The 13,296-nt window shown below is 32.7% G+C and overlaps 2 protein-coding genes across 2 annotated transcripts; one reads left to right on the top strand and one right to left on the bottom strand.

Annotated features, from left to right (window-relative positions):
- Positions 1–4,154: 4,154 nt before the first annotated feature.
- LOC106777407 (probable calcium-binding protein CML25) lies at positions 4,155–5,415 on the bottom strand. The gene has a single exon (XM_014664992.2). The coding sequence runs from the start codon at positions 5,306–5,308 to the stop codon at positions 4,559–4,561; it is 750 nt and encodes a 249-aa protein (XP_014520478.2). The 5' UTR covers positions 5,309–5,415; the 3' UTR covers positions 4,155–4,558.
- Positions 5,416–8,423: 3,008 nt separating this feature from the next.
- Positions 8,424–12,352, top strand: LOC106777835 (ankyrin repeat-containing protein At2g01680). Its single transcript, XM_014665628.2, has 3 exons — positions 8,424–8,958; positions 9,988–10,397; positions 11,283–12,352. The coding sequence occupies exons 1-3, from the start codon at positions 8,652–8,654 to the stop codon at positions 12,150–12,152; spliced, it is 1,587 nt and encodes a 528-aa protein (XP_014521114.1). The 5' UTR covers positions 8,424–8,651; the 3' UTR covers positions 12,153–12,352.
- Positions 12,353–13,296: the final 944 nt, after the last annotated feature.

The following is a 13,296-nucleotide window of genomic DNA, read 5'->3' as shown; positions in this document are numbered from 1 at the left end:
ATGATTATATTGTGTCTAGGTTACTCTAATTATCATGTACTCTTGTATCAATTTATTATTATAAATAGAAGATTATGAGAGGGATCAATTAAGCCTGCTAGAATTATTTTACAATTTAATTCACAAGTATTTTATTGCAATTGAAAGTTGTGCAATGTCCATAAACTTTTGCAACGTTAATATTTTTATTAATTAGCAACAGTCAAATTTTTAAGTGCTGCAACGGTCAAATTATTTATTGTTTTTATTGTCTTTTATTGATTTTATTCTTCCCTAACTCTATAAATAGAGAACTCTTTCTCCATTCCAATACACATCCCAAATAAGTCTTCTCTCATTCTTCTTTCTTATTTTCCTCCTCTAAAAATTATCTTAGGTATAAACTCTATCAGAGTTCCTTGCTTATTGCCAGTTCTGTGATCCTCGAATACTTTCGAGAAGTTCCTGTTGTATCCTGGGGGACTTGCACAATACACCGCGAAAAAGTCCTTAAGGACAGTATATCTACACGCCTCAGAAAATTAAGGTTTGAAGTTTTGTAAGCATTTTTACTACAGTTAAGAAAATGCAATGGAGAAAAAGAAAAAAAAATGAATGAATGAATGACTATGCAAAACTTAAATGCATGCACGGTCAAAAATATCATAGCAAATGCAGAATCTTAAATGCCTATGACAATGTATTCTATGTTGCAATATATGCATAAATTTTCTTTTTAAATAATGTAGAGGACAAATATTGAATTATGGATTTGAAATGCAAAACATATAGTGAACCTAGGTTAATGGATGATGCTCTATATTAAAGCTGGACAAAGACAACCTAAAATCAACACCTGTGACTGACAACTGGAACCTGAAAGCTTATTTACTTTACAGATGTGAATACGAAATGCAGATTGAAATGGTTTTATTATGCAACAAGAATTTTAAGTGATGAATGCAATGCAAATGCATGCGATGAGGTGAACTAGGACGCTTAAAATGCAAAATTCAAATTAATAAAAACATAATGTAAAACAGGTTGCCACGATGTTGGGTTATGAAAGTTGCATGCTTAACATGTGGATGTTATGTGTGTAACCAGCCTAGATTACTTTATGTATGTAACTAGCCTAGATTACGTTGCTAAAGGAAGGAATGAAGCTAGAATGTAGAGTGAATGGAGGAACATGATGCAAACCTAAAAGTCACAAATTCTATAGCATCTTTTTCTGGAATCAAAACAACTTATCAGATTTTACCATGCTCACGCAGTTGCAGTGATTGAAACAAGCTTAAAATGATAAGAAAAGATGGGCAATGCAACCTAACTAAGTATGCACACAAAACTCAAATTAAAAGTTTTAAATACACTCTAACCATGACAACATTATGATGCAAAATTTAGCAAGATTGCATAACTACACTAAGGTATATACTTGGATTGGGAAATGAAAGTAGAACAACTCTTTTGAGTGTCACTAAGTGAGTGAGGAGAGAAAATTCACTCTAGCCATTTTGAGTTTCCAAGGAAATGTCATGTATTGGTGGACCTCCCTTGTGAAAGAAAGAAGACTCTCTAACTTTTCCCAAATCACCTATTGGAACGACTTGAAGAGTGTCATGAGAAGAAGGCACATTCTCTCATACTATCATAGGGAGTTAATGGACAAACTCCAAAGGCTCCAACAAAGAGACATGAGCATAGAGAGCTATAGGCAAAAGATGAAGCACTACATGATGAGGGCAGAAAATAAAAAGAAGAGGAAGAGACCACCATTTCTAGGTTTGTATGTGGTCTCAACCTTAAAATTAGAGATAGAGTGAAATTGTTACCCTACCAAGACTTAAATGAATTTGTACAAATTTGCCATTAAGGTAGAGCAACAACTTTTGAGAAAAGGTTTGAAAACTATCCACTTTAGTTTTAATGTCAAGAGAGAGATCAAGAGGGATGGAAAACAAGTGAAAAAAGAGGAACCCCCCCAGGAAGTTCGAGAAACCAAAACATGGATCAACATCCTCTAAGCACACAAGTGACATTAAGTGTTTTATGTTTCTAGGGAGAAGACATATTGCATCTCAATGCAAGAACAATCATCTTAAGGAGTGTTAACATTTATTATAGTGAGAGTTAGTGTACAAGTGAGAGTAAGGAAGAAAGTGAAGGAGAAAATTCATTTCCTTGTGAGGAGATCTTCTCATGATAAGAAAAGTTCTCAAGAACCAACCTCATCCTCAAACCCTAACCCAAAGAGAGAATATTTTTCATATAAGATGTAAAATTTCCAATAAAACATATTCTCTCATTGTGGATAGTGGGTCGTGTTACAATTGTTGTAGCAGAAGATTGGTAGAAAAGTAGGGCCTTACTATCAAACCCCACCCAAGACCTTATAAGTTTCAATGGCTCAATGAAGGAGGGGATTTGAGAGTAGACCAATAAGTGAAAGTCAAGCTTGTTATATGGAACTCTGAAGATAAAATAACTTGTGATGTTATCTATATGGAAGCTTGCCACATTATCTTAAGTAGGCCTTGACAATTTGATAAGAAAACCATGCACTCTGAAGATAAAATTATCGACGGACGATGTCTGTCGGTAATTACTAAGTTAATCCGTCAGTAATTACCCACAGTTTATATTCGTCGGTAATGTTTCTGGACAAGAAATTTATCAACAAATTTTTGGTCGTCAAAAATCCGTCGAAAAATTCACATTACCAACAAATATTAGTCATCATCAAGGGATTTTGTTCATCGGTAACTCGAGTTTTTTTTTGTAGTGTGTCAATAGAGGTTGTGGACAGGCCATAATAAAGTACAACATTATTTGGAAAGGAAAAAAGCGCCTCACACTTGTTTTTCAACAATACTCTCTAAAGATCATACCGATCTTGATTCAAACCAAACAGCCTATATCGTGTTGAATTCTATGAGGACCAACCCATCAATTCCAATGAAAAGTTTGATTGTAGAGCTTAAAAGTCGTTTTGGGTATTTTGTGTACTATAGAAAAACATTGATAACAAAACAAAAAGCGCTTGCAATGGAGTTTGATGATTAGAAAAAAAAATCATATAATGAACTTCTAAGGTAGTTACAAACAGTCTAAGACATTAATCGAAGGACAATTGTCCAATGCACTGGTTCTCCTATTAATGTTGATGGAGTCATGAACATATCTTATTATATTCTTGAACAAGTTTTTTGGTCGTTCGAAACATTCATCAAAGGCTTCAAATATTGTAAGCCCATTGTCCAAGTTGGTGGAGCTTTTCTAATAGGTAAATATCATGCAACTTTGTTCCCCGAGTTTTACCAAAAGTCTTTCATCCCTTTGTGTGTTTACACTTTTAGACTTATCTTCCATCCTTGGAAGTGTGACATCTATCAATTTTCACTTTATCTTATATATTTTCGTTTTCTTATTTTAAATATTTTTCCAAATTTCTTATTTATTAGCATTCCAACCTAGATAGATTCGTAAAACAAATCCATCCTTCTAGATTCATATCACTTTGATCACTTTCAAGCAAATCGCTTTTGTTGTCATCATGTTATATTTGTTTATGCATATTCTCGTATATTGTTAATGGAATTTATTGATTATATTTACAACCTCGACAACATAAATAAAGGTTATCAAGTCCAATTCTATCCCTTACGAAATGAAGATTATTGGTCTAACGAAATGGATCAACCATTTTCGAATAAACACAAAAGTTGTTCTTATTGTTACAATGAAGGTCATCATAGAAGGACATATTCATTTTATCAACAACTTTTTACACATATATATTGTTCATTATTTTGTATTATTAATTTACTATTTTACCTTTTATTCTTAATAGATTATCATTAATATATTCAGGAATCATTTAATCCATTGTGATTTTAGTTAATTACAAGATGTCTTCTATAATAACAACCAAAACACTCTGGTATTACCGTGCATATACTTCCTTGGTAATAGATTACCGAGCATATTATCCATTATAAGTTGTCTTGTCTCAAAATGAGAATTGTAGGACATCGTGTTTCCAACAACTTCAGCTTAAGATAATCAATTACTTATTCATCGTAATAGATTATAACACGTTGAAGATTAACGAGCACTGTTAATTCGAAAGTAGATTAGAATACATGAATTTTTTTCATTTGAAATCATACAATTCCATACAACTTGTTTATTCTTATAATTTTTGTTAAAAATATGTCTATTTTTGTAATTTAAGAATAAGATTTGTCAATAGTAAAAAGAACATAAAAGGTGCGTGAAGAAACCATGAAAATAAATCGAGTTTGAAAGACGAAAGGAAACAGCCATATAATAATGATACCAAAAAAATCGAATCACTTACACCTCTTTGATTTCCCCGAAATAAATTGATGAATAAAAAACAAAAAAAAAAACAACTAAGGAAACACGCGCACCCACCCACACGCATCTATCCACGTTGATTTGTCGAGGGAAAAAAAAGAGAAGCGAACGAACAGAAGCAAAATTTTGAGACCGAAAGTGTTGAACAAAAAAAAACCTTTTTTGATTCGATGGGTCGATTATGTTCATTCATTTATGTGGTCCCTGTCATCATGATCTTAAACTCTTCGAAATTTATCATGCCGTTGCCGTCACCGTCGACGCCGGCGATCATTCTGCGGCACTCGTCGATGGAGCACTCGTCGCCGAGGCTCGCCATGACCATGTGCAGCTCCTCCGCGGTGATGGAGCCGTTGCCGTCGATGTCGAAAATGGAGAAAGCTTCTTTGAGATTCTCAAGGACCTCGTCGGAGTCCACACCCTTGGTGTTTAACTCGATGAACTCCTGCAAATTGATGTGCCCATCGCCGTCGCAATCAACGTCTTGGATCATTCTGAAAACCTCCTCTTCGGTGGCATGTTGGCCGAGGCACTTCATCATGGACCCCAGTTCCGACGACGAGATTCTCCCGTCGCCGTTTGCATCGAACTTTCTGAAGACATATTCCAACTCCTCCGTGAGGGGGGCACGTGAATGATTTTGCAGCAGTGACAATGATGACGGTGGTTGCGGTGGTGGCGATGAAAGCATTGACATGGATAACGATGATTTGGACGATGACGATGACGACTTTGACAAGGTTGTCTTGGGCAGTTTTTTCTTCTTGCCGAAGAGAGATCTGAGGCCCATGATGTTTTTTTTTTGTTGGACGCGTGGTGGAAACAAACGTCGAAGAAAATCAGAGAAAGAACTCCTTCTTGTGCAGAGAGGAATTTCTGTGAATGTTATTATTGGAAAGCAAAGAGGAGTGGCTACTGTTTCTTTTTCTATATTAACAACCATTTATCCGTACATCCAGCACTTTCAGGAACAGGGTTGTTAGGTCAACACTACCTTATAATCATCATAATTTCTTCTACCGTCATAATTTTTTTAACTCTTTTTTTATTTATTTTTTTTATTTCAATTTTTCTTCTTTTAAAAAATACTTTTCCTAATTTTGATAATACCCTAAAAATAGATTCTCAAGTGGATAGCAGTTAGGCAAGTGTCAAAGTATATACAATTTCTAATTTCTGTTTATTCATTCCTCGCTCTAATTTTAGTATCTCAAGATTAATTATTTCTGATTTTTGTTTAGCTTTATTATAAATTTTATATTTTAAACTTAGCTTTTGTTTAAAAAATTTGTTATGTTAAATGTTTAACTTTGTTTTTTTTTTCTTAAACATTTAGAAGTTAGAAACAAAAAGACAATTAAAAAAAATTAACATTCAATAAAGAAAATCTGATTTAAAGCACGTAAATTTATTAAGTAAATAAAGCATAATTAAGTTTTTTTTTTTTTCTGATACAACATTAAATTCTTTCTTTTATATATTTTAACAAAGGCTTCCTTTGGATTACAATGAAATTGGAGCTGCATCATCTGGTCAATTCTTATTATACGTTTTACTTTTAAAATGCTGTTATGATTATTTGTAAGAAAATTAATTTTAGTTACAATCAATAAAATTAAAGTTAAAAGAATTAATGGAATTTTAAATGTAATAACTGAAAACATAAAAAACTTAAAAAATAAACATAAATAATAAATTACTCTTTAAAATCTTTTTCTTTTTCACTACAAAAATGTTCAATTTCATCAGAATTTTTTTTTTTAATTACCTGCGGTTTTAATTCCATCTGAATACATTTTCTGTGGTTGTGGAAATATATATGTAGAAAAAAAAAATGTCAAAAAAAAATCGTTAACCGTTACTAGAGGTTTCCAAAACTAATAGTATTTTCAAGAGTTTTCACAAAATTACCAGTACTTTCAAGGATTTTAACCATGGTTATCAAACTCTTAAAGTTAACTCATAAATTCATAGTTTAGTTTCCAGATATAGCTTCCGAGTTAATTCGGAAATAAACTTGTTTTATGTGGTTATGAAAATATGTAAGAAAAAACAATATCAGTATTTAGAAAAAAATCATTAACTGTTACTAGAGGTTTCCAAAACTACTAGTATTTTCAAGAGTTTTCACAAAACTACCAGTACTTCCAAGGATTTTAACTTATAGTTATCAAACTCTTGAAATTAACTCATAAATTCATAGTTTAGTTTCCATATATAGCTTCTGAGTTAATTGGGAAATAAACTCGTTTTCTGCATAAACTCGATAAGATTAATTGTAAAATTGGTAAGATTATGTAGAATCACGAGTTTGGAAGGATTCTGTAAGCTTGAAAGGGAGAAAAATTAAGAAAAAACAAGGTTGTTTGGAGTTTACGATTTTATGACCTGATTGTCACCATCTCTCGTGCCTCTCTGTCTCTATGACACTACTACAATTATTTTTTTATTATATATTTAATGAAATGCATCAAAATTAATGACAATAATCCAAACATTTATATTTTACAATATTTATTTTTATGAACAATATATCTACAAATTTTATTTATTTAATATTATATAATTTTGTAGACTTATTTGAATTAAGATATTATTTATATAATTATTTTTTCATCTAAAATAAATTCTTATGAGTTTATGATTTGAGTTTACGAATTTACGCAAACGGTCAAATTTGATACATTAGTTTTAACAAAATTGTGGATACTGGAAATTGTTTTTTTTTTACAAAATTTATTTGATTACCATAAGAAAATGTTTTAATATCATCTAATAATAATGAAATATGATCTAATTACAAAGAATATCATCCATATATGATATATGTATACAATAATAATGAAAATAATAAAACGTTACAAAGAATATCATCTATATATGATATCTGTATACAATAATAATGAAAATAATAAAAAATTTCAAACAATTATGAACCTAAGTGGCACGTGATAATAAAATTGATTTATGATAAATGAGAACATACAAGTCTGCTGCAATTAAAGCTTGAAGGGCAATCTTCTTTAGCTGCACAACTTCTATGTTCTCTCTACAGCTTAGTTGAAGGGATTCTATGTTCAATTATAAATCCCACTATTATAGCTTAATCCAATAATTCATCAAATTCTTATCATAATTTTATCGATATAACTTTAAAATAGAGACTAATTCACACCTTAAAATTATCCTTTACCCTTTTTTCATGATTTATTAATTTACTTATAAAAACATATTTAAATGAAAAATTTCAAAATGGTGTTATATATTAAACATTGAACTTACAATACATTTAATATATAAGACATTTATTTAATGATAAAAAAAATATAATAAAGTGAAATTCTAATCATGAAAAAAGAATAACACCATGGTCAAGTACCATAATGTTGGTGGATAAGATGAGTATATCAAATTCAAATTTAATCTAACAAATCCATAGTAACTCAAATTTAATATTTTAAAAATCATATCCAATCATTTAATTTATAAGGTTAATCAAATTCCAGTTTTTCAAATTACGAATTAATTTGATCGAATTTTTTGGATTATAAATTTATATTAAATTAAGTTATTTTAATAAAAGAAATTATTTTTGTTTTAAATACAAGGAATCTTTAACTAAAAATAATAATATATATAATTTCAATAATAATTATTATAATGAATTGTGATTTTATATATCTTACTACTAAATATTCACAAAATAGTATCATTCAAAATGAAATTTAAAATTTAAAATATGTTTAAAAATTTATAAATATTAAAATATAAATTCAGAATGAATGAGATATTTTTCAATTTTATTTATCTAAGATAATCGAATTTATAACAAAAAAAAGTATGGTGAAATTTATTTAGGATTTTTTGTGTTGGGGCAGCCTTATTGGTGGGTTTGGTGGAAAATGGATAGTGAAAAGAGCACAGTGAAGAAGCAAATGGAATTTTGATGAAGCGAATAGACAGAAGAGGACAAGGAAGGGATGATAATGGTGGAGGAATCTGCTTACTATATAAACAAAAAAACACTGACAGTCACATGCATTTTCTGTGCAACACGACCCCACCATTCCACCACCAAACAAATAATACTAAAAATCCCTGTCTTTGCCAACTTCTCGTCTCTTCAAAACTTAGATACTCCCTCTTTTCTTCTTCATTCAAGTTTGCTTCTTTATCTATCTCTATCTATTTTGGTTCACCCCATCACAACGCAACGAGGTTGAGAAGAAGTGAAAGTTCAATCCTGGGTGGTGCAGGTGGAGGTGGAAGAGGAGGAGAAGTATATTATGGACTCCAAGGCGATGACTTTCATAACCCACCAAGCCATTTTCAACGCTGTTCGATGTGGGGACCTTCAAGGGCTGAAGGAACAGCTGAAGAATTGCAAGGGTGAGGGCACGTCAGAAGGGGTGATTTCGGAGTTGATGACTATGCAGAACGATGAAGGGGAAACTTTGTTGTATATAGCTGCTGAGATTGGTCATCGTGAGGTGTTCAGCTTCTTGCTTGGTTTCTGTGACTTGGAGGTGCTGAAGATCAGGGCCAACTCTGACATGAACGCCTTTCACGTCGCTGCCAAACGTGGCCATCTGGGTAGCTTTTTCCTTCTGGTTCTTTAGTTTCGTTTTCTACCTTTTGGCTTTTAAATTAGGTGTGTGTCATTTCTTGGAGTTGGTTATGGATTTTGCTGTTGAAGGATTGTTGAATCAATTCACTATAAACCCTTTTAAAAAAGAATGAGATTGGTAGTTTTTGTTTGATGGTATCAATGCATTTAGCACTCTTGGTTCGCAGCTTTTGATGTTAGAGGGAATTCAAAAGGGTTGAAATCTATAGTTTGTATTTTTATAGATCTGTGAACAGCACCCTAATCCCAATATGATAGCAGTTTTCCCAATAATCAATTTTGATTGGGGAATTTTCTGAACAAACATGGGAATTGCAGCCTTCTAATGTAAAGATTCCCTTAGCATCAGCCAAGGGCTTCATAAAGGTTTTGTCAGACTTATTTATCCAAAATGAGGCAAACCATTCTCAAATGTTGCGAATTGGAGTGTTTAAGAATTGCCTTTTCAGCTTCCATATATAAACATCATGGTATACACCCTCCAGACCTCATATTCCACCTTCTAGGATCCATTTTTTCTTTCTTTCCTTTTTCAACATATTATCAACTTGAAAGATCAAGTATTATACTAGACCCATGAATTGCTACATATATGCCTTATTTGATATTGATTCTATTTTCTCTTTTGTTATACTTTTAAATTGATCAAGTTCACCATGAGTGTCATAGGTCAAATTATAGCACATCCTCTAAAATTTCAGGATAGTATCTGTAGTGTGTTACTAAACGTTTTACCACTATCAAATTCCTTGCTACAATTTCTGTTATAGTAGTTATAGGTCCTAAAATGGAAAGAAAACCTATGTTGGGAGGTCTCCATCTTTGACACTGAGATTAGTTTCTCATTTATGAGTGCAGGGTACTGAGGGAAACAAAAAAAAAAGTACAAAAATTGAGACAAAGGGAGAATTATCACATTGCAATTTACTTCACTGCTATGTTGATGAAAATAAGGATTTCAATTCTGATATATTTGAGTCTGAATCTTTGTCCAGATATTGTAAAGGACATTTTGAGTACCTGGCCTGAGGTTTGTAAGATATGCAACTCCTCTAACACTAGTGCCCTATATTTGGCTGCTGTTCAAGATCATTTGGATGTAGTGAATGCAATATTGGATGTTGATGTGAGTTCAATGATGATAGTAAGGAAAAATGGCAAAACTGCACTACATAATGCTGCTAGGTATGGCATCCTTCGCATTGTAAACGCACTGATTGCCCGTGATTCTGGAATAGTCTGCATCAAAGATAAAAAGGGTCAAACTGCACTGCATATGGCTGTGAAAGGACAAAGTACTTTAGTGGTGGAAGAGATATTACAAGCAGACCTTACGATATTAAATGAACGAGATAAGAAGGGAAACACTGCTCTTCACATGGCTACCAGGAAAGTGCGTTCACAGGTCAGTTGTTGAACCATATAGCTGATTTCCGTTATTCCAAGCTTTCTTCAGTTTTAGTATAAATTGGTCCATCCAATCTTGGGTTGTTATGATTATGTTAGCTTCAGTTTTCTTGACCATAAACAATATGAGGTTGCAGTGCTGTCTTGCACGCTATCCTGTATCAGCTTGTATTCTTGCATTTGGTCATTATTCTTGAGCATAAATACTCAGTTTGACGTAGTTAATACTGATATTTGTCTGTATCAAGCATTTTTCAAACCGTAAACTACTTGATACTTGGATTCAAAATTTGTTTATACCTTTTTGAAGTGATTGTTGGTGCTTCAGCTAGCAATAGCCGGACATATATTCTTGATGCGCTGAACTCAGGAGTGCTAACAGTGATACGCTGCAAAATCTAGTTCAAGGAAAAGCAATTCAAACATATATTGATAAACTCAGTGATAGATGACTCGGAAAGGGATTTTACCCTGTGATGATGTATAATAGTAAAACAGTAACAATAAAATAGCACCACATTGCCAATCTTGGATTTTCAGGAATGACCTATGCAACCTTAACTCGTTTGTGTATCTCCAAATTGTCTTTGTACAAGTTTTGTTCAGTGTTCAAGGCTTTTCGACCCAAGTCAAACAGAAATCTGTAGCTTCTACCTCACTTATTTGTATTTGGTGCAATTTGTTCGACAACTGTATGTACATAACACAACCAAACACACGGTTCATGTTATCCAAAATGAGGTTCATATTTGCACTCATACTTTACGTCCTTCTATAATAGACAAAATACATGTACAGTTGTTTTTCCTCTCAAAATTGTAGCCTGCCTCTCTTGCAATGAATTTGTGCTGTCTACACTGACACATGGTTCTTCTTATTTCAGATTGTGAGCTTTTTGTTAACCTACACAGCTATAGATGTCAATGCCATCAATAATCAGAAGGAAACAGCCTTGGATTTGGCAGATAAACTGCCATATGGAGATTTAGCTTTGGAAATCAAGGAGGCCCTTACAGAATGTGGTGCCAAGCATGCCAGGCATATTGGGAAAGTGAATGAAGCCATGGAACTAAAAAGAGCTGTGAGTGATATCAAACATGAGGTGCAATCACAGCTTATACAGAATGAAAAGACTCGAAGACGAGTTTCTAGTATTGCCAAGGAATTGAAGAAAATCCATAGAGAAGCAGTTCAGAACACCATCAATTCTGTCACAGTAGTATCTGTTCTCTTTGGCTCAATAGCATTCATGGCCTTATTCAGCTTACCCGGTCAATACCGAAAGAAGCAACCGGAGGCAGGAGAGGCAAACATAGCCCATGATGTTGCCTTCAGTGCTTTCTGCCTATTGAATGCAACAGCTCTTTTCATTTCTCTTGCTGTTGTTGTTGTTCAAATCACTTTGGTGGCTTGGGATACAAGGGCTCAAAGGCAGGTTGTGTCAGTGATTAATAAGCTAATGTGGGCTGCATGTGCTTGCACTTGTGGGGCATTTCTTGCTATATGCTTTGTGGTGGTTGGAGATGAAACATGGCTGGCTATAAGTGTCACCCTTTTAGGAGCACCAATTCTACTTGGCACTCTGGCATACTTGTGCTACTTTGTTTTTAGGCGACATTTTGGACTCCGTGGTGATTCTCAGAGACTAGTCAAGAGACCAAGTGGAAGCAAATCTTTCTCATGGTCTTACTCAGTAAACATATCAGATGCGGAAGATTATGATTCTGATCATGATAAGATATATGCTCTGTGAGTGAGTTTCTTAACTTAGTTGATATCCTTCCACCCATGTGGAAAGTGAAATGTTAACTCACTAGGATTCAGCTAGTAAGCCTTACACAAGAATATCTGTTGGATATGCTAATACATGAGACTGATTATCAGAAGTCGGCTGTAGATTTATGTACATGGAAATATAAATATAAAAAGAAAGTTCGGTTTAAGGCTTCATAATTTGGTTTCCCATGATCCTCAAAAAATGTTACAGGCCTTTGAATATATGGTTAACATTATTTTATATAAGTGTATAAGAAATCTTTAGTTACGAATGATATTTTGCTCGCTATTTAAACTTGTTATAACAATCTTGGTTGATTGAACATAACCTTTAGAGGAATATTGCTAATTCTCTATAATATATCAAAATTAAGAGAGAAGTGTTCCTTCATTGATCAACATGGTGGGAGATGATTTGATGTCATCCGGATATAAGGACACCTTGGGGATGCTCAACTTTTAATGTGGCATTCTTCATATTTCAACTTAAAGTCAAAATTTACTAACCAAAAGTCAATTGGATACTAAATTAAATTCCTATTTAAACCTTGATTTCCATTCTACACAATCCCTGAAATTCTATTAAATATGGACTAAATATGTAGCTTATAAACTTTCAAATTATTTTATATCTTAAGCCCATCATAAAGCCCTCAAAAATTTGGTTAAGAAAGTAGAATTCAAAATGGAAGAGAACTTAGAATGGGATAATTAAAATTAAAAATACATATTAGGTTGGCTCAAAATTATTTTGGACAAATCAAATATAAGTCTAAAAGCGGAACTAATATTTTAATTAACAATTGTTTAAAAATGAAACCGGATATCGAAAATTTGTGGATGAGTCACTTGAAATCAAAATCCAATACCAATCCGTTAACCTTTTTGCATGACTATAATTATTAAAAAGATCACACAATTTAGGACCCAAACACAATTTATTCATCATATTTGTTGCTATATTCAGGTCAACTTATAAAGTCAAGTCAGTATCAAAAGTAAATACGTGAATAGTGATCATCTTAGCAATTGTTGGTTTTTAACGTATAAAAGGCAAAAGAATAAAAGGGAAACTGATATCTTTTATTGAGCATTAGCATAAATATTTATACTACATAATT

This window comes from Vigna radiata, chromosome 11, assembly GCF_000741045.1.
Source record: "Vigna radiata var. radiata cultivar VC1973A chromosome 11, Vradiata_ver6, whole genome shotgun sequence".
Classification (NCBI taxonomy): domain Eukaryota; kingdom Viridiplantae; phylum Streptophyta; class Magnoliopsida; order Fabales; family Fabaceae; genus Vigna; species Vigna radiata.
Note: the sequence above shows the minus strand (reverse complement) of the source record. Positions and strands in the feature narration are given on the sequence as shown.

What these genes read in the sequence shown, in the direction of transcription:
- LOC106777835 (XM_014665628.2), top strand. Translation starts at nt 8,652, where the DNA reads ATGGACTCCAAGGCGATGACTTTCATAACCCACCAAGCCATTTTCAAC. An exon ending in TGCCAAACGTGGCCATCTGG is followed by an intron (nt 8,959 to 9,987) that starts GTAGCTTTTTCC and finishes ATCTTTGTCCAG; the next exon opens with ATATTGTAAAGGACATTTTG. An exon ending in CCAGGAAAGTGCGTTCACAG is followed by an intron (nt 10,398 to 11,282) that starts GTCAGTTGTTGA and finishes TTCTTATTTCAG; the next exon opens with ATTGTGAGCTTTTTGTTAAC.
- LOC106777407 (XM_014664992.2), bottom strand. Translation starts at nt 5,308, where the DNA reads ATGGTTGTTAATATAGAAAAAGAAACAGTAGCCACTCCTCTTTGCTTT.